Here is a 27845-nt window from a genome sequence, read left to right on the forward strand (position 1 = left end):
AAACTACCAAAAGAAATCAGTGAACATGACTGCTTTGCTTTCTGTATTTGCATCCTACTCCCCAAATGCAGAAGGATTCGACTGATTAATTTCCTTCTGGTTTGTAGTTCATAGAGGTAAACCAGCTCCATGGTTTTGGTGCTGTCTTGCTACATAAGTCTCCAGTAACTTATGGCTAATAGGAAATCTATGCAGTTTGTATAACTATCTGCATCTTAAGCTACAGGGTCTTATTCTCTCTCTCTTTTTCCAGTTCTGCCCCTTTTAAATATTATCAGGAACATTCTAGTCTGCTCCCTCTCTGCCCTATGCTAGCATTCAGTTTCCTTTCTGGGACAGCTGTTCTGGATCAGTTGTGAAACGTTTGACCAACAGTAAAGAAGGCCACTGTCTGCGTGACTTGTCACCTCCAGAATGTTTCCCAAGCTAGTTTTTTGTTGTTGTTTTTTGTTTGTTTGTTTGTTTGTTTTGTTTTTTTTTTTTTTTGTTTGTTTGCTTGCTTGCTTGCTTTCTTTTTTTTTTTTTTGTGGTGGTGGTGTTTTTTTGTTTTGTTTTGTTTTTCTTTCTAATACTGATTGAGTGTTCTGGTCTCACCACACCATCCCCCAGTACAGAAAAAATGGTAGAACTGTCATTTATTAAACTTGGCTGATTATGCATCCACACATCTATGTTTTCGGCTAGGCCTGGTCCACGACCTGCACTCAGACCCTGGGGCCCCTTTCTCTTCATCAGCGCCTGGTCTAGAGCAGCACTTGTCTTGGATCCATTTCACTCCAGAGTGTAAATATTTGTCTGCAAAAATGTTTGGGGGTTGAAAACATTCAGGTGACTGCAGCTAATATATGAAGGTTGTAGATGTTAGGGTTTTTTCTTCAAGAGGGCACAAATGGAAGAGTGATACAGGAGGTGTAGTGGCTGAAATTCCCTAGGGCCAGAAATTTACAATAAAAAGAGGAGAACTAGAAACCCTCTGCCTCTTTGCAGACCCCATCAGGTTCTCTGAGCTGGAAATATTGCATATACATACAGTGCACGTAAGGGAAATATACTTTAGAGAAGTATAAACCACATGATGCATGAGAGAAGGCTGAGGGAGACCAACTCATTCAACTTCCAGAAGAGAAGTGAAGGGGAGATAATGTTACTGGGTTCCCGTTCCCTTTGGGAGGGCAGAGGAGACAGAACCAGACTCTTCTTCAGACCACTTCAGAGTGGTCAAGCAGTGGAACAGGTTGCCCAGAGAAGTTAAGGAATTTCCATCCTGGTGCTCAACATGGACTGGAAAGGGCCTTGAGTAACCTGAGCTAGTCTGAGCTACTGTGAGAGAAATGTTGGACTAGATGACTTGCCAAAGTCCCCTCCAACTGAAATTATTCTGTGAATCTGTAGCTGTTACTTAGCAGGCCTGTGAGGTGCTGGGATTGATGGGTGCATTACTGTTCTGTTAGGTGAGATGGCAGGTAAGGCTTAGCGAAAGGAGAGTCTTTAGAAATGCCATTTAATTTATACAGCTTCCTTAAACTTTAACGTTTGTCTGTGCGGTGGTTTTGAGAGGCTCTACAAGCTGTCTCATCTCTTTTCTTTTAGCTTCAGGATATATGATTTTCCTCTGTCTACCGTTAACACTATACATGAGTGCATCTGTGTTGAGATTGATACCTCAAAATTGAGCCGTACTTCAACAACAGCCATTAAAAGACTGAGCTGGTTATCACTGGTGCACTTGCTGAGCACAGCCAGACACAGGCTTCAAAAGCTAGACTCAGAGGTCTTGCCATAGAAGGGCCTTGGAAATAGAGTGTAAATGAGGATATCTTAAATATTCTGTCCTAATTATATTTTCATGCTTATAAAGTTCAGGGAAAAAAAAAAAAAAAAGAGAGAACAAACATAACTTTCTTTTACTAAGAGATTAATGAGGACATGTGGGAATGGACATCTACACACTGCTGTCTTCAAATGCACAGCATGCTGTGATGCATAATATTTCTAAAAACGGGAGAAGTACTGAGATGTTCGGATTGACATTTCAGTGCCTGTCTGGTTTCAGTGTCTGTCTGAAATATAGGGTTCAATAATCCTATTATGTGTGTCTGGCACACTCCTCCTTCTTCAGCAATGTGCCTCCTATAACTGCTATAATGAGACCGAACAGCCAAAGTCTCATTCTGTGTGTGCCTCATCCTATCACTCAGCAAAGTTATATCGTCATCAGATGCAATCTATTGTTTTCTTTCCTGCTGTGTGTTATTGATTTTTCTAACCTTTCTTAATGTTACATTTGCTTGGCTTTTTAACTTTCTTACCAAAGGTTAATGTTATTAAGTTGAGCAGATTCTATAAAACTACAACCATTATTGCATATCTTGCAATTACTATAGCATCCTTTCATTAAACCCTGGCTGCATCAGAAAGCTCTGTCTTGAAGATGTTCATCATTTGTGAATATGGTGAAGGTTGACAAGAACTGCACCTGAACTGTCGCCCAGTTTTGTGGTATAAAATATTGATTTTTTTTTTATGTCAGGAGTAACAGATTTACCAAAAACTCCCACCATCAGTGAACATGAACTGAACATTCGTTCATTCCAGCAAGGTCAGAGAGAGGATATGGGCAGAGTGCTGTTGCCTGTCCTCCCTTGCGTCTGACTATGCCAGTCTCGCTGCCATTGTGGCAAAGGGAGCAGGTCTAAAATCTCTTGTCAGCTCCCAAACTAGTTGTCTGATGTGGAAAGAAAATGAGGAATCACAGTTTAATTTGAAGGAATTGATGGCTTTACTGGTGGCACTCTGTCAACATTTTTTCAGTGTGATCTACAGTAGTACTTGTATAGTGTCAAATGTGCAGACGGTGAATGAACAGCTTTAGGATACCACTGCTGAACTGTTTAATTTTTAGCTACTGCTGCCACAGCACCATCCTCATATCAATACCATGGGTACAGCAACCTGCATTTATAACAAATAGTGCATTTGTCATCCCATTTACAAGTTTAGAAAATCACATTTCTGTGATGTGTCTTCAAGGCCTTCTATAGCAAATATGTGGAAAACATATTTGTTTTCAGCCGGGCAGGGCTGAACATGGCATGTCCATGTGTGGTACTTCACAGCTTTCTTCTGGAGCCATGGCAAATGACCTACAGTGCCTTCCAGCCACTATGTTAAAGTTACCTTGCTTTGGAAGTGACACATAGTTGCTCCAAATAACTTTTTTTATCAAAGAACATCCTGAGGAGCTAGGCAAGAACTAACCTCAAGCAAAATGTTTTTAAACAGAAGAGAAGCTTTTAATTCCAGAGAAGCTGTGGATGCCCCATCCCTGGAGGTGTTCAAGACCAGGCTGGACAATGCCTAGGCTGGACAAAGCCCAAGCTGGACAAGGTCCAAGGCAACCAGGGTGGCATCCCTGCCCATGGCAGGGTGGTGGGAACCAGGTGATCTTTAAGGTCCCTTCCAACCCACACCATTCTATGATTCTACGAATTTAAGCTGTTGTGCATCATCACCTTAAAAACACAGGATGTTGAGGAAGTTTGGTCTTTCCAGGGTGGAAAGCAGAATTGGAATGTAGCTGCAGCTGCCAAAAAGTGACTGTCTAAGGAGGATATCAGGCTTGGTAGTGAGTGCCGGAAAGAGCATTTCAGAAGTTCTGGGGGCAGGTTGGGGTTAAATCTATTATTTATAAATCAGTACCTATAGACAACTACTGCCAGCACAGGGGAGCCAAGGAGTGGTCCTGGCAAAAGATAAGAGACTTCCTTCTCTACTGCTAATTTAGGAGCTGGTTCCCCTCTTCTCCCATGCCCTGCAGTAGCTGTGCCCGCAGTCGATTTTGTCTGCATCTGTCACATTCTTGAACTGTTCAAAAGCTGGTTGTGCAAGACCAGGGAGGTTCTGTCTGTTTATAGCTGCTCACAGCTCGGTCTCTCTTGCCACTGTCACTGCCAATAACGAGCCTGCCTGAGAGCAACCTGTTCTTAGTGGATGACACGTCTTTTCATTTAAGTGGGCTTTGATTAACAAATTCACTTCAGAAGTTTTCAGGTCCAACTGCAAGCTTGCTGGATGGGCCAGAACATCCCTATACCTTTCTTGGGTTCTCTCAGTGTTTCTGGCTGGCCCTGCACAACTCCCCTATTGATTGCAGACCCCAGTTGGCTTGAGGCCCTTTTCCCTCTGCCAATTTTATGTTTTGGCCATTCCTGGTGAAGAGTGAGAACATGGCAGCTCTTCAAATTGTTGGACACTTAGCAATGAATTCAGGTTCCAGTTGCATTTTCCCTAGTCTCTTTGCGGTGGTAGCGACGTTGCTTCTGCAAAGGGATGTCTTTGGTGACATCTGCTGATGCATCTATAGCATGCTTCACTTCAACAGGCCTGTCATTACTACCTGAGAAGGCATTTAGAGCAACATGGGGTATCAGAAAGTTTCTACTTTACTTTTGACCATTTTTCATTCTAGAAGATTTTGAGGAGGGAGGAAAAGTAAGGGGTATAATAAAAAGCAGGCCATTATCTCCTCCTCGTTTCTTTCTCTTCATCCAGATCCCCTACTGCATGACAGTTTTGTTGGGTTTTATATGCATTCTGGCTGCGTGGGGAAGCATTTCAGTGATAGCATATGTCCTTCTACTGGAGACTCATTATTTTATTGTGTGCAATCCAGTAAGCTCTCCGTGCACTGATCTGGGAAGAAATTTTGTCTTCTATATCTTTATTTTTAGCAGTTCTATTAGTTCTATTTTTAGCAGTTCTATAGTTCTATTTTTTTTCCTAATGTAACAAAATAATGTACTTCATAAACACAGACACATGCAAAGATTCTGTATTCTGAATGTTTTTCTCTTATCAGTTGTTATGATGTATAGAGAAACATAAAAACTGACAGATAAAGAAAAAGCTAGGAGGCTTTTAAGGGCACCTTGAAGTGGTAGGAAAGGGAACCTCTAAATCCAGCATGTATGGTTCTTATTTTAATTTATGATGCTGTATGGGTATTTGGTATCTTTGAAGCCCCTTTGAGTGGTGACTTTATGTGGTAGATACACTTCATTTTTCCTTACTCAGCTCTTCATCAGAGGCTCAGGAGTTGCTTTAGCACTCAAAATGTCTGAACTTCTACTCTTCTCCACTTCAAGATGCTCTCATATGTGTTAGCTCACTGCAAGGAGATTGTTGTTATATTACTGCAAATTAACAACTTCAGTGGTTCGGGGGAACTTGAAAATTTTGTATACATGCGTTTATACACATTTCAATATCTGTAGCAGAAATGTAGTAACAGTAGTGCCACAGCAGGAGACCACCTTCCTGGAACTTGATCCTGGAAGCTCTTTATTACCCAGAGCTCACCACACCAGAATTTGTCCAGCCGGCAGAATATCATAGAATGTGCTTATCCAAACTCATGAATATACTCAATAGGTTTGGAATATCTGTTCCTGTGCCTATCAGAGAGCTGTTTTATAATTTGTTCAGCTGGGACCTAGCTGGGTCTTTGGGCTCTGTAAGGGTATAGCCTTTTACTTGACTCTTCTATCTCCATGCAGAGACTTTGGGAGTTGTTAACTGCAATTAATTTCACCAAAGAGAGTGTTGGTTCTCAGAACTGAAAGTTGTGTTAATTTTATTTTTCTCTCTCTGTTTTGCTGCTTCTTCACTAGGGATGTGAGTTAATTGAGACCATGGATCAAGATTTCACAGACTTCACCAAGTGCCTTCAGATACTCCAGAGAAAGATAGAGGAGAAGGGCCTGCAGGTAAAGGCACAACATCTATGTCCCTGCTTGTTCATAATTACTCTTCATCTCAACATACTTACGTTTATGTTTTAGGTTTGCACTGCAATGAAGTATTATTTTCTGTAGCCTTGCAATTCTGAGGTTTTGCCATGTTTACTTCACACCTTGTAAACATCAATGCTTCTGCTAAAAGAAATTACCCAGTGTGTCAACAAACAAGTGTTGGCTTTCTTAAAAGGCAGCTTGTATTGATTTCTGTTAATGAACAGCCCAAAATGCAGAAGAGCTGTTGTGGATGGTGTTCAAAGCAGGAGTCCTGCTTTGGCATGTAAATGTTTTCAAGTCTTGGCATACTGAGCCTTGATGTTCATATCTCCTTCTTCTCTCCTCCCAAAGGTGAGATGGAAGGGGGAATCTTATCCTGCCAACATTACATATGGTGAGCAATATCTCCTTCTGCAAAGGTTCCCCTGAAATCTAATGGAACCTTTGCAGAGCAGGAAGTGCGCTAAACTTAAAAAGAACCATATGGAGTTGTCAGCTGCTCCTTTCATTGGAAAGGCAAAGGAGGCACTGTGCCCCCTCCTCTTCCATAGTTTGTTTCATAGGTCCTCGTTTCATCTCTCTGAGATGTGAAGTTAAAATTTGTCAGGAATTTCAACATGATGAGTTGATGGCAGATGTGCTCTTGGGATTGCTGTTCTTTTCTCCCCATGGAGCATTCCTTCTTAAGGGCTGAGCTCTCCTCTCTGCTCTCTAACTCTGGGTGAAAAGAGCTGAGAGGAAACAGCTGTTACATCCTCTAACCAATAGTGAGGGCAAGAGGCTTATAGGAAAATGAAAGCAACAGCACACAAGATGGAAGGGCATGTGCAAACCTCCTCCTTTCCCATTTTTATTGTAGCAGGATAGGAGAGTTCACTGACTTCCTGAAATCATTTGTTCTCCAACAAGGCAGCAAGAGATGGAAATGCCAGTACCACTCCCTCTTTCTTCTCTCCTCATTCCAGGCTGATACATAATTAACCAGGTTTTGCTGGTTGTTTTGAAATGTCTTAGTCTTCTGAAGGAGGTGTACGTCTGTGTGACACTTCAGAGTGCTGTTGCACAGTGCCCATTACATGCTGTTGTTCATTAGTTGTTTGTTGTGTTTTTTTTTCCCCCCATCAGTGTAAACAGAGATAGGAGAGTTCCTCATGCACCCATTATCTATCTGTATGTGAGCCAGGAAGCTCTTTGGTATTTCATTTTTTAAAAATTAATTAATTTTATGCATTTATCATCAGAAAAGCACAGCAGGGTGTCTTGCCACCTAGAATATGAATGATAATGAGTGTGATCGGAACTGATGAGCCACCTACACCTAGGACTTGTTTTGACTTTGACAAGTAAGGTGCTTCCCGCTTAATATAACTACCCATAGAATAAAGAAGAACCTGAATGTTTCCTGGATTCAGTTCATTATCAAATCTCAGCTACAGAGGCATTTTTTAAGCTATCACAAGAGGTTTTATAATGAATAATCAATGTGCGCTTAAAATAAGAGCAGTGGGAACATGACAGCTTATAGATGTGTTTCAACAGTAAGTAGTCTATTTGTAAACTTGGAATTCTTTGATCTTAACAGGTAAAGCCCTGTTAAGTTAGTTAAAGGATATTGCACTATAATCCTTTGTGATGTTTTGTAAAGTGCAAGCCAGAGTGTAATTGCAGTAATTGTGTAGAGTTCACGCCAACGCACTAGACTTCGCTTTAGTTACACTGTCATGCTGTTATACTTAAGATGTAGTTGAGACCTGCTTTAAATGCAGTTTTTCAGAGGTGCAAGAAGTAAAGCAGACTTAGTTTATCTATAAACTAAGTACTACATTCCTTATATGCTAGCTGCTTTTTTTTTTTTTTTTTGTCGTGTCTGTTCCATGAAGTATAAGAAGATGCTATCAGGTAGTTCATACTCACTAACTAAAGCGTACTTTTCTATTTTTGGTTTTCTGCATTTTCTGACATAAGTGGCTTCAGGAAGTCATTGATTCAACTTAAGCAACTAATATGCGAAGCTTAAGCAAAAAGAACACAAAACTATATCACAACTGTATAAAGTAGAAGGGTTCAAATTTTCCCTATGATCAGAAGTGTTAAGTATACTTCATTAGTAGGAGGGTTGGTGATACTTTTGGAAGTCCTGATGATGCAGTGCTTAGTTTGATGCCTGGTTCCCCAGTAACAGAGATTCTGAGCATTTGCAACATTTATTGGCCTCAGTTAATGGATGCAACCACTTGGCTTCTCTGAAACTCCAGCCCCTATAAATACCTAAAATTGCACTTAATTTAGGCATCTTTATGGGAAACATTTTGCCATGAAAATGTCAAGTGATAAGGAAACAGACTGTCCTAGCCATAGATCTAAAACCTTTGAGGAGAATGCAGATATCCTTAGAGAAGAAAGCTGCCCCTGAATTCTGCAGTCACTCAGAAAGTACACACATCTGAGAAGAAAGGTCCAGGGACTAAAAGTGGAAAGAGAAAGAGTTGTTCACCTGCATTTGCATTTTTGGCTTGAAGTACAAACTTGCATGTCACAGTGTGGATTTTTTTCTCCTTCGGGAAAGACTATCATAAAAGCTTTCCTTTTAACTGAGAATATTAACTAGGTGAAATATGTTTTTCTGGTTCCAAGTGAACAAAGATATATCTCCAGCTTTGATTTTTACTGATTCTGGCTGGCTTAACCAGAGTACATGTCAAAGAGGCACTGTAAGTCTATTTCCCAATGATTTATAGTTGAAATTACTAAACAAGGAAAGTATCTTTTTAGTAGATTAAAAAAAAAAAAAATACAGTCATGCTGTGTGTGTGGCTGCTCTTTCTGGGTAGCAATAGGCTAAATTAGGAAATTAACTAAATTCAATGTGTAGCCTGAATCATCCATAATCCTGTGACATAGTTTGTCTGGATGAAATTCAACTGTGAGACGTTGAAGTATTTGAAACAGATGTTCATCAGTTGGTTAGAGAATAAGTTATCATTTATCTGCTGCACTGGATGGATAAAATTTCTACTCTGATCTGTCAGTCACTTCTATGGAAATTCTATGTGAACGAGATTCTTGAGCTCTCGGGAGCTTGCGGGGGCAATATTTTGTTCCAAAGGAATTCAGTTTTGATAGTTTGTTTTCCATTTCCACACTTCTGTCCTCCTCCTGCTCTTCCTTCCCACTCACCCAGATTACTTGTGAACAAATACCTTTTGAACAGAGGAATAGAGTACTAAAAGGTAATCATGTCATACAGCTTTCTTGCCTGAGGACACCTGAGTGACAGACACAGTGAGACAAGATGCTCAGTGTCCCCACAGAAGAGAAGGCTGCAAAGTCGGTTTAGATTTAACTGGTTGTTGGAGAATTCAGTTTGGAAAGAGGCCTTAGGAATGCCTTTACCATAACTGGAGTTAACAGCCTACTAAGATAGATCTGGGAGAAAACACACCTTGTTAGTTCTTGAATTGCTCGTTTGATACAAACAGCAGTAATTCTGTCATATAGAATAATTTTCCAAGTTTATTATTACTTTTCCCTTTTCTCAAAGAAAAACACAGAAAGTTTCTGAATCCTCAGGGTCATTCACTTCTGGTTTACATTGTGCAATGCAATATCATAATTTGCTTGCTTAGCCAAGTCATTCAGGAAGCAGTATTGGGGTCATTTTGTGATATCTGAGTCATCTAATTGTGTATATTTATAATCACATACTGCAGTGAATGTCAGGACAAGCGGTACCAAGCTGTATAGACCAAGTTAGAAGTGGTCTTAATTTTCCCTCTCCACAGCCCTAATTCATTTGTGAATTGAATTGTGTTGGAAGGGTGAAGCAGTGAAGTACCACCAACAGAATCTGACTCCTGAAGTTTCTTTGCAACCTGAAGCCTGTTAAATAAATCTATTTCTCTTTCTGCATGACTGTGAGTATGCATGTGTACACACATGTGCATGTTTGTTTATATATACCCACAACTTTTCTGTCAGCATACCTTCCTATCTCTATGTGATGTTTTTTTAATGTCATAATAGCTCCGTCTTTATTTCTGACATTTGTTTCTTTTACCTTGTTAATGATCTGTTCAACTTTACAATTGCATATTTCATTTTACTGCTTTAATCACTTTTTTTTTGTTCGATAGTTATGTGAGTACTTTTGTTTCTTCATTACATGACCTTCAAGTAAACTTATCTTCAGTAATTTCTGTCTGATACAATTTTCTGGTCTTAACTTTCTCTTACGTAACACAAGCTATTTCAAGAAACCATCTGAACTGGCAGAAATGGTAGACTTGCTTACAGTATCTTTTTTGAGATCAGCTGATCTTACATTAAAAGTGAACATCGTTATCTCCGTTTTGCAGATCAAAAGCAGCTGTACAGAAGCGGCTTGTCCGCGGTCTCCCAACATGGTAGTGGTCCAGCTGGGGATGATCCTCCAGCTCCTGGTCTTTATCGTGCCCTCTTTCCATAACGCTCTCCCTGGTCTCACTCACAGGCAGCTCACAGCAGCACACTCCAGTAGGATGTGGAAGTGTATTTATCAATTATGCAGCTCCAAGGAGAATCTGCATAATGTAATGACAGATTTAAGCCATTATCTTTATCTCAGAGTTGCAAACTCTGTGTTCTTTAACTGTTTCATCTAAAATACCGTTTAGTCTTAAAGCTAAGCTCCGGGACTTTTCATTTAGCTTTATTATCTTTTCTGTTTAAAAGTTAAAGCAGCTCATTTGCTTACACGAGCTGGAGATATAAAAAATTGATTTTATTGAAAAATAAATGCCTTTTAGTGGTTTAGTATTGGTGTGTTTCAATTGATAAAAAAAGCATTAGTGTCAATATGAAAAGGTGAAAAAATCTAAAGCAACTCTTCTCAAAAACCCATTGCAGTAAAGGGATACTATACTAACATTTCCATTTTAAAATTGCATTTTAAAGGTTCACTCTATCAGCAACCTATGGTATTGCTTCTTTTAAGTGAATGCAAGCATTCTTCCCTTTGCCCTTTTATAGGAAGTGTAAAATTAGTCCACTTTCTTTTCTGTTGAGGGAAACTAAGCCTAATGTAGTGAAGTCATGTGTTCATAAAGTGCTTGAGAAAAGACAATGAAGTGCTGTTGATGTTCCACTTCAGCTATGCAGTGTTCAAACAGCATATTAAGCACTCCCTGGTTTGTCTTTACCCAAAGAAAAAGACCCTGAAGGAAAAGAAAACGCCATAGTAAGCAGATCTAATGATTGAAAAGAGGAGAATTTCTTGACATAAAGAACAATCCCATATAGGAAATATGTAACCTGACTCTGTTTGACCAGTCTTTGGTTTTGTCAGTCTGTTGAGGTCATTCTTGATGGCATGACATTTTTGTAACAGTTAACATATTGGCTTCAGCTCCTGACTGAACTGAAATTTTGCTGCTCACATTAGTGGCTGTTCATTTCACGGAGGGGCACTAGTTCTAATTTTCTAAAAGCTCAGGGTGCCAAGAACAGCAGTGGGAACGGTAGTTAAAGGAAAGCCTAGGAATGAGGACAAGTGGGTCATTACAAGGATTTGGGAACAGGGAGTATCAAAAACAGAGGGAGAGGCAGTCTGTAAGATACCAAAGCTGGCATGGTGCAGGACTGTGCAGCTCTTAGGTGGAGAGTGAAGTTTATGGCTCTGTCTGTATGCAGGGCTCAGAATAAACCTGTTCAGTTTTGGTGTCACTGTTGCGTTTTTCTTCTTTTTCTCCTCTCACTGGAGGAGAATAGAAAATGCAAATGAGATATATTTAAGGGAAGTTAAATACATTTATAAAAGGTTTCTACACTGTCAAGTGCTATATCAAAAGATTTTCATAAGTTATTAATAGTAAAATCCTCTTCATAAAGCTTTCTTGTCAGAAACAACCAGATCTAAAGTGTTTCCTATGAATTCCCACTTTAATGTGTAGAACCTCATAATAACTTTCAGCAGGGGTAGATCCGTCCTGTAGGGTATATAGACGTATCCTTGACTGCTGACCATTTTGACTCTAAGGTCTAAATCCACCTTCCAGAAATGCAACATCTACCCCATCCAACCTACTGTGGAAGTGTTTTAAGGCTTCCCGTTGTGAAGGTATGGCAAGGTACATTTCTGTAATAAAGGATATCAGAAACACCCTAATCTTTTGTGAAGGGAGCAGGCTATCTACCTGTTCCTCTGTAACTGTGGGCATCAAGAGACACTAAATATTTTAGGCATTTGTGTTAAATAATTTAATGTAAAATGGATGTCTGCAAGAACATACTGCATCATATACAGTGATTTTTTCTTATGAAGTGCTTGAATACTCTGCTGGGGCTTGTATTTGGTGTGTGAAGATAATTTAAAGAAAAAAGGCAGAAGCAGAACAAAATTGATGGAGAATGTATTGATTTCCACTTATTAGTTTAAAAACTCAGATAAACCCCACATCAAACTTTGGGGTAGAGAAGAATAAAGGGGGAAAGCACAGTTTATTTGGGCATTTTGGGGAATGGAGAAGTTACTCATTAGCTAGACTGCGGTATCTATTCAGAATCCAAGGTTTCTGACAACTGTCTACCATTTTCACAGTTTAGCCATGAGGTAAATATTTTTGAAATACAAAACATGAGGTTACTACAGGTGGCTTGCCGTTCTATTTGTAATCATCAATTTTGTCCTGTTTAAAACTATTTTTGATAGAAAACATGATTTTTTTCTCTACCACATTTTTAAATTAATCCAGCCTCTTTTGCCTTCAACAGCAGAGTTTATTCAGCTTCCCCGATAGTTGGAATTGCTGATGTAACTGCCTTCATGCTGGGAAAGTGGTGAGCTACATTAACATACCATTATTCTCAAAAGGCTGTTGCATTTGTACTGACAAAGTCTTGGAGATGGAAGCTGTAGCAGGAAATCTTGAAGTGCCATAGCTTTTGACACCAGGAGTTTTTCTGCAGCTTGAGGACCAAGAGCTCAGTTTGTTGCCCGAGATGCTCATAGAAAACTTGAAATTATTTTTTTCCGTTTAACACGAGTACTGTGATGTTAGGAAACATCCCCTCTGTAAGCTATGAGTATTTTTATGAAATTGTTTGGTTAATGAGATGTAAGCTTATCTTTATAATTAAGCGTATTAAGAAAATGGTGCTGGTACAGCAAATTTTAACTGCAGATTATAATAACCAGCACGTTACCACATCTCAAGGATGATATCTTCCTAATAGATTGAGATACTTGTCAAGAATAAATAACAGTGTTGTGGCTTTTAGATATTTTTATAAATACTTTTAGCAGCTTGCTACATCCATAAGTGTAGAAAAATGGCTCTGGAGAGAACAAATTGATGAACTTCATAAACAGCATTGATCTGGTCCTTCAGTCAGTAGGCGAATCAACAAACTAACCTTTTTCTGTGGCATCTCTTCAAGGTTTCCTGCTCAGGGAAACTTATTTAACCTAAGTAGTGCATATAAGACTACTTACTGGTTTGGAAATTCTTTGTTTTCATGATTCTTTCCCCATTTTTGTAACATAGGGCCTCTGAATAATCAGAAGAAACAGTGAAATTGAAATACAGGCCAAGTCTTTTGAAGCTGTTGTGGGCCTTTTTCTTTTCTTTTTCTTCTTTTTTTTTTTTTCTTTTTTTTTTTTTTTTAATTCTTATTTTCTTATTTTTTCTTGCCTAGGTAGGAATATTCCAGAGGGGAAGAGGGGCAGGGGAGAATGTAGTGGGACTGTAGCATAGTAAAAATGTATGGGTGCATGGGTAGTACTGCACAGAAGTGCTTTAGGACGTTGTGGTCCTGAGGCCTCTCTGTCTTCTGCAGTTCTTTGACTGTCCCTTGCTTCTGAACCTGGGCCGACACCAGCAGTGTTCAAGAATGGGGGGGAAGGGGATGAGGCTTAGAGCAATTCATGCTCTTCACAAGTATTTGTGATACTTGGGAAGCCCATGTGGCGTTCCCAGTCTGACAAAGGCAGTAGCACAAGTTTTCAGAAGAGACTGAAGGGACTAAGCAGCAGAGCTGCTCTGGCAGCCAGGCTTTTCTATGTCTGATGCTCAGTGCTGTTCTTTTTTTAATCAGTTACCTTTTAATCTGGCTGTGTCAAATCTTGCTGAGCGGGTGGCTTTGGGGATGGTGTCTCCAGCTTGCTTAGAATACCTGTTGAGCTTCCATTTTAAACAACTGAACAGCTAAACACTGAACAATTAAAGCTCAGTATTTGTGCAAATTAAATGTGAGCATAAAATGTTTACAGCTTCACAAGCGCCTCCAGTTTAAAGAAATCACACTACATTTCTTTTTAAGTGCATGGATATATTTATATGGTCTAGAGGACAGTGTGGAAAAAAATAGATTTCGTAATGAATGTAAGCTGACGTTATTCAGACTATGTTTAGCTTACCTCCTATAAATACTGAACCTATTCTGAAAAGGAAAATTGGCATCCAAGATCCTAACCTACTTCCTTCAGTATAAGAATATCACTGGCCTCCTAGAAACAAATGTATAAATTTAGGAGTTCTTCCTGCAAATCAGTACTCCCATGAAGAGAGGGGAAAAAAAAAAAAAAAAAAAAATCTGTACTGCCCAAGTATTCAGTGAAATCACTACTCAAAAGGGAAACCATTTGTAGCATAGGGCCTGAGAGACATGAGGAAATTTTTCTGTCTTTACTTTCAGGTCTTATATCTGACCCTTGAGTATAATAAGACAGGCTATTATCCCCTTGTTCATCATGAAGATTAATGTTGAGACCAGTTGAAAATACTACTGCTCTGTTGGGACTTATCAGGACATCCTCAGACCTGTATGAACCCAAATTTAAACTTTTTAAATAGCAGAGCTAACGTCTCCTCCTAGTTAGACGCAAATGTCTCTCTTACCATTACCTCCTTGGTGTTGTTGCTGTAAGAGAGTAAGGATTCAGTATAGCTCCGCATTATTTATGGCATCTTTTATACAAACTTCATTGCTAAATGTTAAAATATGCAGGAAGAGCGCCTGAGCCTAGCTAGCCTGAGCCATTAACTCTTATTCAGATGAAGTAAAAAAAAAAAAATAGCTTTGGAAATTGAGATTTTTATTTCTTTTTTTTTCTGTGTTCTGTGCAGAATGCTTTCCTTTAAAAATGTTTGTTATCTAAATTTAGCGTGACAGAATTAAAATAAAAATAGGCAGAAAATGAATTTAAAAGAAAAAACTCATTTGGTTTAAAAAGCCACAGGAAAAGATATCATCTGTCATAGTGTTAAAGTTGTCTTTCTCTGTTTGTATGGTTGTAAACACCTTTGAGCTGCTGGCAGAGCATTTCACAGAATAACCCTTTTTTATAGAAATCTATCCCACTGCCTGGAAATACGACGCATTTGTTCACCTCCTTTGTAACCTTTCCAAGGATCCTGGGCCAGTGTCTGATCAGGAACTGAAAAAAAAGAAAAAAAAAAAAAAAGAAAAAAGGAAAAAAAATATGAAGGGAAATGAAAGGAAGTTTTGTGATGGTGAGAGAAAATAATCCTGTAAAGGATCTCTAAGCGTTGGGTCCCGAGTGGGTGGGAACCTTCCTGCACAAGGGTATCTCTGGCAGCGTGCCCCAGCAGGAGCCGTGGTCCCCCTGGGGAAATAACAGAAGCTTTTAGGGAGAGCCTTACCAGCAAAGCCCTTCACCGTGCAGTGCTCTGCCCACCCATGGGACCAGACTTCGGTGTGGGCTTCAGGCTGGCTCGAGCTGCAAGTGGTGCAGGGTGAGGGGACACGGTGGGTTGTGCTTGTTCTGTCCTGCTGGCCTTGGCACAGGATGGAAGCATGTCAGAGGAGAGGAGAAGGAAGGCCATTCCGGCTGATATTTGTTTTGTACCTGCTGGTTGGTTGTGTTTTTAAATATAGATTTAGTGCGCTCAGGTGTAGTGATGCTTTTGGATAGTAATCTGAAAGAAAACAGACTACAGTATTAAAAATATATATGCTTTTGGTTTTATACACAGTCAGCTGGAGACTTTGCAAATGCTACCTTTGGATTATGCTCTGGATTTCTTTTAAATAAAGACTGACAATCAGAGTTAAGTGAAATGTGAAATATAAAGCTCACAAAGAACAGATTCTCCTGGAGAAGATAGGATCGCTTTTTCTCCCTTGAGTTGTTCATTGATGGGAGGTTTTAGTTAGTTTGTTATTTCTTTTTTACTCCTGGAGGCAGTATACGAAGAAATTAAAAGCACAGCATGTGCCAAACACAGCTTTTGGCACTAGAGACGAGTGAATATGGGATCGTTAAAGAGATTTTCTAGACCATTTTAGCATAATCTTTTGAGGGTCTCTTGCATTGCTGCTAATAGAAATCCAGGGCTTGCTTTCTTAGAGACATGATAGCTTACAACAATTGGTTTTACTTTTCTGTGGGGGTGAGACCACAACACACACACTGTCAGTTACACACCATTGTCAGTGGTTCAGCCATGGGAGCAGTAAGGTGCTAAACTGGGATAGCTTGCTACATGTGAGTGTCTTTCCATGCTGTTTTGAAATAAGAGTGTATAAAGTTTGCAGAAGACAAATGATTGATGGTCCTAGTTGTTCATGCACACAATAAACACATCAAGGTCAAAACCAGAGCATGTTCTCCTCCAAGCTTCAGTGAGCAGGTTACTCTAAGAGTTTTAGTGCACTTTTGCCTACTTAGAACAACATGTAAGGGTGTGGAGCGAGGACACTTCACCCAGAAAGTTTAAGGCAATAAGGAATTCCAATGACCCTGATCTTGTACGCAGCACACATTGTAGAGCTGCACTCCAGCTGAGCAGCAGTAGTAGAGCAGGCATAATTGCTGTCCTTACTCTCCCCAAGGCACAGGGAGTACTGCTTGATCAAGGTCATCCACGAATATTCAGCACAAGAGCAAGCAGTCAAATTCAAATTGCCTGGGATCCAGTTCATGCGAATTTCACAAGTTACTCTTCCGTACTTGCAGAAACCTAAAGTCAATGGTTATGAAGTTTATGTTCCACTAAATTTATGCCAGACGATGTGGTATATACCCACAAACTTTCCATGTACCTGCAGGAGATAGAAAAGCCAAAGCACTGAAATTGAGTCATTCGGCACACAGATATAAACGCAAGGCAATAGTAGAACTAAGACTAAAGCATTTCCTTCTACTCCGGTCTGTGGCTGGATTTCAAGATTACCTTTTCCTGTTCCATCTTGCTATCAGGTGTTATATGTTTTAAGCAGACAAGTGCAATCTGCGTATTTGTTGGTATTAAAAGAAAGAATTAACCTCCCACTTGAAATACAAAGGGTTACAAACAGAGAAGGTGCTCAGATAAAAATGTAAGAAAATGAACAAAAGCAATAAATGCTTTGTGCAGGAGCTGACAATTGACCTAGAATAATATAATATGAAGATTAGGGAATCGGTGGGGTGACAATGAAGCTGATTGAAGGCTATCACCTGAGGCACACAGACAGGATGACAGCCTTTGGCTGAGAGCTCTTGCTCCCGTGAGGAGTCAGATAGCTAAAGCAGCAAGCACATTTCTGCTAGAGTAAAGAGTATCCCACCTGAGCAAAGTTCAGATACTGCTGTGTGACTGTGACATACCTTTTATGCAAAACACTGAAAAAGAAAGCCAATATAATCAACTAAAACTGACAATATCCTACTATATATTTGACATTGATTGTGAGATTTTAATCATTCATTATACTTACATTGCAATTTTGTGGATGATAGAAAATAAAAATAAAATTACTGTGCTCTGGCCAGCACAAAAGAACTAATAAACCTATGGGAGAATGAAATCTAATCTGGCTCATTTGTTATCAAGGAAAATGCTTGCTGTGTTTTAAAGTCGTCAGTACTAAAACCAGTGCACAGACCAGAAAGGATACATCTGGATTTTCAAACCACATCCTGAGTCATCAAAATTGTCTTACGAACAAAAAAGGCTTTTCTTGTAAACTGATTGAAATTGATAACATGTCGTAATGATAAAGGAGTAATGAACACAGAATTCACACCACAACTTAACTGTTTACTTTTCAGCATGTAATATACTTCAATATATGCATGCTGCTACAGTAATGTTGTTCTCTGTATCATCTTCCTCCCGTATTTTAAATTAAAGCAATAATAGGCTTATGAATGGTAGGAAATTAAGATTGTGAAGGGTGACAAGATACCAGTGAAGTGAGGAAGTGAAAAAAAGAAGTGGTGTTCAAATCAAATATGGTATCAGATCTGTAATTGGCATAGAACTGTCTTGGGTATTAGCAGTGGATGATTTCCATGGTCTCAGAGAGAGGAAGCTTTATTTATGGCTCCAGAGCTTTTAGAACATCTCGGTTATTCTTGCCTTTGCTCTTTCCTTTAGGGGTGGTCTTTTTCACTGTTTGTTCCAGTGCCACTATTTGCTGTCAGTAAACGTGTTCCCTTTCATGTAGTCACTCCTCTGAGACTTAGGCATGTTTGTTTGGAAATCGTCTGGCTGAAACTGAACTCGTGTGGAAGAAAGTCCTTTGAGTTGTCTGTCCAGAGCCCTAACCTTGCCCTGGGGAGAGAATTTGAAGATGATGAACACAGTTTTGAAAAGAATGGGTATACTTTGCTGTCAGTTTGAGCCTTTGACTTAGCTCTTAGATGTCATGGTTATGCTCACATTACAAGCTAGATACTGTACTCTTTTCACCTACCTTGGGCAGTGCCCAGCTTCCTCTGTCCTTTCACCCTTCTCCTCAAATATGTGTTCATCAGTTTTATAAGGAAAATCCTCTTTGTATTTAATCCATCCATGTCAGAAAGAGGAATGTAAGCAGGACCAGTTGTCACAGAAGAGTGGTTAGCAAGCCTGCAACCAGTTCACAGCAAATTGCGCATTTCAGCAGTCTCCGTGTGAGTGGGAGCGGAAGGCTGAGCAGCTTCACCCTGACGTGGTGGCAGCCTCTGCTCCCTGAGGTCACAGCCTGCTCTAAATTAGACCTTAGGGGGAGAAGAAACAACCAAGTGTCTGAATTGCCATGCAGTCTTTCTATATGCTTCCCCTCTCCGTTTAACTCATGTTAAACCGATGTTTCCCTGATGTTTGGTACCAACTTCTAACACCCTTTCAAGAGATGCTAATGTATAAGTATCATTTAAATATGACTTAATCCCCCCCTTAGATCTTCAACTTGTTGTAAATTAAAGCTTGATAGCCCTTAAAAATGCTGTGCAACTCATTTAAGTCAGATTTTAGATAGTCTAAGAGAATGTGGCCCCCTTTACACTGTGGTTGAAATGATCTAAGCTGTTCTTTGTAGTTATTTGGAATTTTATATCCTTTTTTCAGGAAATGAATAGCGCGGTGTGAAAACAAATTGTGTAAAGGGACTGCTGACAGGACGTTTAAGTGAAGCATGGACATCTCAATTGAAGTACAGTGTGTTAGTCAAATGCTACCTGCTGAGCTGATTAGCAGTAGCTGGGTATAATTCTGTAGCCTGTGTTATATGGGAAATCATACTAGAAAAATTAATGGCCTTTTCTTTGAAGTATGTGAATCTATAAATGCTCTGTGCTTTGGTATTTACTTTCTCTTTATCTTACATTCTGGAATGGCCAAGAGTCATGTATATGCCTTCATGGCGCATCCATTTTCTTAAGTGCATGGTGGAGTGAGAAGAGCAGAGATTGCAGGGAAGGAGCTGATTGTTTTGTTAGCTTGAGGTTTTAGTTTGCTTGTTTTTTTGAATGGAGGTGGTAGTTTTAGGATGAAAAGGCTTTTAAGGTTTTGCTGGACTAAACCTTTTGTGTATTTGTGAAATAAACAAAGTGTACTGAATATCCAAACCTTTAAACAGAGGCTTTAAAAGTCCCACAATGTCTGGGTGCCTGTCACTGCTGCCAGAACTCTCCGGTGAAAGGCAGGACTGTCTGCTGTCACACAAGTGCAGAACTTAGCTTTTCTCCCTGCCTGTCCCTTGGATGCTCTGTCTGGTTTTGTTTCCATACCTGTCACATACTTGTATTTTTCATTTTCACAAACCCATGAAACCCTGTATAATAGTTACATTTCATTTCAGGGTATCTTTATTAGCCTTTACCCAGCACACCACAACTCCAAACCTCTGTTTTAATGAACGCCTTATCAACAGATATACTCCATGCTAGATTGAGTTTGTTTTCTGATTTTGAGGGCAACAATCCCAAAGTTCATTTTGCTATTGCTACTGAAGAAGGAGTAGGATTTCGGGATCACTTCAGTCAGACTTTAAGATGCAGAAGTATTTTTGGTTATGTTTTTCTTCAACTTGCAGTAGTCACACAATATCACAGAAAGATGCCGTCAGTGAGCACTTCATTGTCTCAGATATGTCCTGTACTTCGTGCTAAGTACACGTGTGCGAATAATAGAGCAGAACTCGTCTGACGTGCTGACAGTTTACAAGGCAAAGAAGACACATTCAGAATGTTATTGCATCATTTTAATTAACAGTCAGTGTGAACTCTGTTTCCTTCATTCTTAACATTAAACTGTAGAAAACATTGAAGCTGAAACAAACAACTTAAAACAATATATGGTGAGATATATATAAACCAGGAAACAATAATACAATACAATAAAATATGCAATAATTGCTCAGCTTTTTGAAGTCTGGATCAACTGGGCTAATATTTTAAGCTGTTGTCCCATTACTCACAAGAAAAACACCATATATGTGAATTACTTGTCCTTTGCAAACCCCTGTTAACTTCACTGTGGTTTCGGGTTAATGTAGCATTTTTTTCTTATGGCTTCCATTAGGGTAGGGGGCATTTTTACTCGTACTTGACTGGTAGGGAACTGGTGGTGGTGGGTCTTTTCAGTAATATTGTTTTCAGAGAATTGATCCACCTTTTTTAATCACAGTCAGCAGCAGCCAAACAAAAGCAGTTTGTTTCTACAGTGGAATCAATAAAATGGGAAATACATTATGGCTTAGCTGGGGACACATGCTTTCTACCTTTTCCTGCTTTGTCTCTATTTAAGGGTAGGTTTTCTTACCATTCATATTCTTTTAGTCATGTGTTTGCTTTGTGTGCTCTGTAATCCACACAGAAAATATGTGCCCTCTGCAATACAATAATAATTAAAAAAAAAAATGTTTGCTGCTAATATAACATGCTATATTGATTCAGCTTGGGTTTTCTAGTGTTTTCCTGGTAGTGATGAGAAAGATGGTATAATTCTTAACCAAATGGAAAAGAGCTTAATTTTCATGCAAACCAATATTCAACAGAATCATAAAGCCCTAGCCCTGGTAATAAAAATTGAAGCTGATGTTATTAATGCATCATTCCAGATACACAGAGCACCATTATGTGACTCCTGGGTTGAGTAAAACTTCATGTAATCACAGTGGCCATAGACTTAAGCCCTATAAAGCTGGAAACTTCAACAGATGGCCATTGTCAGTGCAGCTTCTAAAAGCTTTAGAGCTGTGTTGTGTTAGGGCTCCAGATAGGACTTACTCAGTGGTAGCTTTTAAAATTACAATTACTGAACATAACGGATCTGCATTATGGAAGTAATAATAATAATAATACTTTGCACTCAGTAACCTGTGTAAGGATCTGAAAGACCTTAACCAAGGTTTTTGAAGACTCCCTTTCTGCTTATTGAAAATAAAGAGCATGCAGGGGCTTGTTGGAGCGTGATAGGATCGAGAGCAGCAGCAGCAGCGGCAGGCGGGCTCCGGGCCTGTGGCCAGCAGCCAGGCCACGCTCTCTGCGGGCCTGGGGCTCAAGCAAGAGGGTGCTCAAGTCTCTGGCACAGGCCTGGGCTGCAATCTCCCACTTCCAAAGTTTATCAGTAATGGAAGGAATCATAGAATGTTTTGGGTTGGAAGGGACCTTAAAGACCATCCAATTCCAACCCCCCCGGCCACGGGTAGGGACACCTCCCACCAGACCAGGTTGCCCAAAGCCCCATCCATCCTGGCCTTGAACACCTTCAGGGATGGGGCATCCACAGCTTCATTAGGCAACCAGTGTCAGTGCCTCACCACCCTCCAAGTGAAAAATTTCTTTCTAACCTCTGATCTAAATCTTTTTTAATTTAAAGCTTAATTTAAATTAAATTTTAAATTTAATTTAAATTCAACTCCTTGGTTGAAATGTCTATATTTGAGATTTACTTTTGTCTAGTCAGTAGTTGTCTTTTTTCTTTTTCTTCTTTTTTTTTTTTTTTTTTATTTTCACCAAGTGATTCTGTTTTTCATTTTCAAGGTCTAGAGATCACATGTGAAAGTATCCTGGTGGCTGTTCTCTCTGACTGTTTTTGTTTTATCTTTCAGATCGATATGATTGTGACTTTGGGTGGACTTGGAGGACGCTTTGACCAAATAATGGCATCAGTGGAAACACTTTTTCATGCAACAAATATCACTCCTTTTCCAGTGATAGTTATCCAGGAGTGCTCACTGATTTACCTCCTTCAACCTGTAAGTGCTGTGAAAAGTTACTTCATAATACACCTGACCTGCCATCTCCCCTCACCCTGTAGGTCTGGCACTATTAACTGCTCATTTTCTTAATTGTAATCTATAGAGACACAACCTAAATTGAAAATATATTGCAGAGCAGTGGACAGCAAATTATATGCTCTGCACTCCTGCCTTGGAAAAGATCATTTTTAGTTTGTTCAGGATAGGTTTGTTTAAAAGGGGAGGAAAGCTAAATCTGAGTAAGTCTGGGATTCTGATTATAAACAAAAAAAAACTCTTTAAATTTTTTAATTAGATTCCAGTAAGTTTAAACTTAGCATGCAGCCCTTTGCATGTTGAATAGCAATACAGACATCAGCAGTATGAGAAAAAAAAAAAGCTACAAGATGAAGATATGACGGAGTTCCTGACAAATGTGTCAGGCAGAGTTCTTGTGTGGTCTGAGTGGTGCAGTTCATTATGATGTGGATCCAGTGAGGATCAGCAAGGGAATTCATTTAAGATGTATTACTGCTTTGTGTGTGGTTTAAGGTCTTATTCCATTTATTGATTCATAAAACAACACACACAAAAGATCTTGCAGGGCTTCTGCTTCTAAGTTTTAAATTAAAGGCAAATCTAAGCATCAAAGAGTCTTCTCTAACAGCAGTTCATTTGCTTGGAAATATCTTTTTCCTGATGTCAGGGTTTCTAGACACTTAACTAACTTTTCCATTTTACCTTAGACAGCGTATTTCATTAAAATAAATAACATTCACAGATAAATTTGACAAAACCCTGCACCACACATGCTTTAGTGTAATTTGAGAAAAGAATTAATAAGGTTCTATGAGATTATAGATTTAAATCCACAGGGGCAAATGCTGTATTAACAACTTTTAAGCACTGTGTCTGCAGGAAAGACTGTAGGCGCAGGAGCTCATTTGCCAGTATGGCCAGGAATGACTGTGATCATTAGTTGCAATGCTATATGACTAGAGGCAGCAGAGTGAGGGGGAAGTAGGGCTGAAGGATAACTGTGGTTAAACTCTGGAAGTGAGGAGTAACTCACATGTGGTTGGTCTATGGGTCCAGCACTTCACTGGCCACAGTTAATTAATATTAGGATACTTTTAAGAACATGTTAAAGAGCTGAAATAAGATGGAGAATTCCAAATTTAGCTTACAAAATACTTACGTGAACTGGAAAGACTACTAATTCTTTTAATTCATCTTTTCCATAAGTGGCTTTGAAATATCACAGAATCACAGAATTGTAGGTGTTGGAAGGGACCTCGAGAGATCATCGGGTCCAATCCCCCTGCCAAAGCAGGTTCCCTAGAGAAAGTTTTCCTAGTCGTGCATAAGATTGCTTTCAGAAGAGCCTTCAATGAATAATTAACCCCTTTGCAACTTAAAAAAAAAAATGATCTGTGCATTTAAATAGAAATTAGAGGTTTCTAACTGTTTGGGTTTGCTGGAAACTTTTTTTATGTTCTGTTTTTATCATGCTGTATGAGAAGCATTTAACTTTTTTGTTGGTGGGGATCGTTCCACAGGATATTATTTTCTACCATCCCTGGCTGTCAATCTGCATTGCCTGGTAACTGACATCTGTAACTTCAGGCTGTTTCTAGCATTCAGGAATAAAGGGCAGATACAGAAGGCCGGCCTTTTAAGCAATCTTAATGCTGACTTTAACACAAAATTGCTTTTCACTGTTGGTTTATACTTGTCGCTGTTAGTATCTTCAGTCAACTGTCATGGTACCTCCAGATAATAGTATTAATCCTGTATAGTTTAGATAAAAATCAAGTGAGTAGTTTACACATAGGGACAAACAGGAATCCTTACCTTGGAAGTACTCTTTTTTTTTCCTATGGAGTTCAACATGGTATTTTTCTCTTGTAAACATCCACAGTCATGGCATTCTCTCTCTTTCCCTTCTCTTGTTTGTAATTTTAAAATCAAGGTGGGAGGGAGTTGAACACAGTGGGAGACCAACTGACTTTTTGAATGCAAGTATGTAAACTGCAACAAATGAAGCAAAGTTTTGAGATCCAAATGCTAATGCAAATGATAAAGTTAAGAGCATCTTGCTTTTCCTATAAAATGTAGATCTGAAACCCTTCTCTCCTGGGTAAGAAGAATCTGATCTTTCCTGGATTCTTTGGATAAGATATATGAGCAAAATATAACCATATTTTTGCTTCAGAATAACATTAGCCCTCTGCTCACTATAGCAGGAGATTAGTATTGGTTCTATATCATGTGTACCTAGGCAGAAGCTAAAATACTTAGATAGAGCAGTGAAACTGGTAATCCCATAACAGCCCTAGGAAGGATACAGGGAGGAACAGCAAAAAAAGCTGCCGAATATTTAGCTACTAATACAGAAACTAAGGGGATGACTCAGTGAGTGACTGCATAGGAAAAATAAGCGACAAGTTTAAACCAACAGTGAAAAGCAATTTTGTGTTAAAGTCAGCATTAAGATTGCTTAAAAGGTCTGCCCTCTATAAAGTACACAAAAAGTTACTAAGTAATTTGTTTGAAATAGAGTTATTCCATATTATTTGAATGTTGAGATAGAAGGGCACAGGAAAAAAAAAATACACCTGTAAAGGTACACAGTGGTGCAGGAAACATGGTTGGAGTCTTGCTAGAAGTCTTCAGGATGAAAGAGAAAGACAGCAAGGGCAATGCCTGACTTTGAATCCACTGCAGACTACCAAGCAAGGAGGACCAGGTCAACAAAGCCTTTTTTTGTTAACCAATAATATTATCAATGTACTGAATGTAAGGGTAATCACATTTTTATGCAGGAGTCTCTTGGGTTATAGGCAGACAGTGCAAGTTTTTGAAACACATTGGGAAAAATGTTGTGTCATGGAAAGCGAAGAAAGCTGCAAGGAAGAACACTCTGGAGTCAGAAATAGGGAAACTATGTAAGAATTCCAGGAGGTGATGCTTTCTCTAAAACACTGTCTAATGTGATGACTGAAATTTTAAAAAGGGAAAAAAACAATGTGGGGATGTGGGGGCCAGGGGGGAGTTTCTCTGCACTGAATAGTCACCTCATTTCTTTCTATAGTGGAGGGGAAGGGTCCTATAGGGGAAGGGAACATGAATTCTTAATAAGGAGTAACCACTTCTATGAGCAGGATATTTTATGTAACAGTCCATACATTTTATGCTTGAAATTTTAGTAATATCAATTACCATTAGAGTACACCCTGGCTGAAGAGCATTAGGCCCTTAGAGTCATGTTTATCATGCTAACCATGCTCAGTACGAATGGCTTAAGGTTTCACATACATACTTTCTCATTTTCTGGTAGTGTGCTTCTCAGGAGTACAGAAACATTAGCTTCTGTACACTGAGCATAAATTATCTTTTTTTCTGTGAGTTTTATGGCAGTTTGTAATACAAGGTAATAGGATTTATGACCAAGAAATGAGAAGATGTCCAAGAGTTAATGAGGCCTGTCTTTTACATTATACTGAGCAGCTCAGTGTTCCCCATGCAGAATTCTTGAAGTGGCATGTAAGGGAGAAGATCTGCTAGCTACACATGAAAATGCGTTACAGACGTGTACTTTTGTCAATTAGCTGGCTCTTCTGAATGAGTGTATGAATGCTTTGATAACCCTTTTTTCTCAGACACAGCTTTTCTTGTGAGTGCATGTCTTCCTTCCCTGGGAGAGTGATGAGTAATTTAACATCATACATAGTAGACCAGCAACTAAATATGAGCAATAAGAATCAGAAGTCTCATTCCTCATTCTTGGCTGTCTTTTACTTCTTGGCTTCCTTGCTGTCTTGGCTATTTTTTACCATCATTTCATTGAAGAGAAAGCAATTGTATGGTCTTTTGATCTCACAGTCACCTAGTTTGTAAATTGGATAAGACCCATGTCTTTCTCTGAATGAGCACTGTGAGGCTTGTGTAGTTTTTAACAAAACACCCTTACACTCTCAGCTCTGCACTGAAGTGGAACACAGTATTACTATAATAGTTACAACAGTATTAATAAGACCTTTAATTAACATAGGCATTGGCATACAGTAGGCTGTGCAGCTAATCAGTTAGAATGGTCCCAAGCACAGTTTTAGTGGGAGCCAGCTATCATTTTCACAGACAGTGCCTGGGCAGAGTCCGGGGCTACCATAGCTTAGTAACTGCATACTAAGCATTTTGGACAGTACCACTTCATTTTGGGGGCAAGAGAGAACAACCATAATATGCATGTGAGCCATGCTGTGCCCATTGGCTTGAGGTCCAGAGAATAGTACTTGGACCACCTTACACAGACAGACAGAGTGACCAGGTGTAGAGTTCTGCTTCGAGCTGCAGGCACTGTGATAGATACAAGCTGAGGAAGGTACAAGACTGACAACTTATTCTGCTGTAGTGTGCTGCTGCAGTTTTCTACATCAATGTTCTTTGTTTTTCTTTGTATCCATACTTGGAGAGTCAAATGTAATGGGAAATTCAAGGTATATACATTCAGCTTCTGAGTTTTCTTTGGCAGTTCCTTGAATATCATAACTAGCTCCCTGAGTATTGTGGGAACTTCAAAAATGAGTTATCAGTTAGGTTTTGTGCTGCCTCATGTGTGTAAGAAACATCTGGTTTGCACTGACATTCAGTGGAGAAAATCCTTAGTGCATGTGTCTCTTTTGGAGGTTAACTTTGGAATCTGGGGCACCTGACATAATTTGTACATCTTGTGGGTAGGTTCAGTTGCAATAAGGAAGGGGGAGGGTTAAACATGTATTTAATATTTAAACAAAATATTTATTGTCCTTCCTCATTCCGAAAGGATACCTTTCCTATTTGGATTCTTCTCTCCAAGAGACCTCCTGGAACTTAAAGTAGTTGACAAAGCAGTGAGTCTCTTCCTCAGTCTCCCTGTAGGTCACTTGAATGACATATAATTTTTGTTCCTGGTTAAATACATCTTTTTACTGCTTCTTCTAATGAGAAAGCCAGCTGTTCAGCTGGACAGAAACACTTCCAATATCTAAAAAATTAGCTCTCTTGAGCCCTTGTCTGAGAGCCTAACTTGTTCACAGGAGTCCCAGAAGGCCTTGTGGAAAGGGTTTTTGTGCTTCCAGAGCACATTTTCAAGGGGGGGAAAGAAAAAAAATAATAAATAAATAAAATGAAGTTGCTATGTTGGTCGTTTAGTTGCCTTGGTTTCCTTCTTTTGTAAGAAAACTTGAGGATTTTGCTACAGCTCAACTTCCGTCCTTAAACATATCAAGATTGTTAGAGTTACAACCTGTCTTTTTCTTCTTTCTTGGATAAACTCCACTGGGCTGGTAATCGCTTGTTCATTCTTGCCTTGTATTTTTGTAATGGTCCTGTTTAAATGGGACCTTCAGAATGCTCTGGGTCCAAATGATTTCAGTTTATTTCATGGTATTGTATGGCTATCAAGTGCTGTTGCTTCAAGTTTACCACAGGATTTCTGTGTTTTGCCAGATATCAGTGATCCAAATTTAATTCATTTTTTGTCAGTCACTTCCTGAACTAGCAAAGATTCGACTTTCTACCTTGTTTCTCACTGTTACCAAAGGAAAATTTTAGTGGGATCTTCTCTTAGCAGCTAAATTCTTT

The 27845-nt window shown here is 39.3% G+C and overlaps 1 protein-coding gene across 6 annotated transcripts in view; it reads left to right on the plus strand.

The window, feature by feature from the left end:
• Window positions 1–27845, plus strand: part of TPK1 (thiamin pyrophosphokinase 1) — a 311693-nt gene that overhangs the window by 181756 nt on the left and 102092 nt on the right. For all 6 annotated transcript variants that reach the window (XR_004748195.1, XM_035317536.1, XM_035317537.1 and 3 more), the window contains 2 exons: window positions 5670–5765; window positions 22092–22238. Coding sequence is in view for 5 of the 6 variants with exons in the window: in XM_035317536.1 (XP_035173427.1) it covers window positions 5670–5765; window positions 22092–22238 (243 nt within the window). In the remaining variant the exon portion in view is untranslated. The remainder of the gene's footprint in view (window positions 1–5669; window positions 5766–22091; window positions 22239–27845) is intronic.

The sequence above is a fragment of the Oxyura jamaicensis genome, chromosome 2, assembly GCF_011077185.1.
Source record: "Oxyura jamaicensis isolate SHBP4307 breed ruddy duck chromosome 2, BPBGC_Ojam_1.0, whole genome shotgun sequence".
Classification (NCBI taxonomy): Eukaryota; Metazoa; Chordata; class Aves; order Anseriformes; family Anatidae; genus Oxyura; species Oxyura jamaicensis.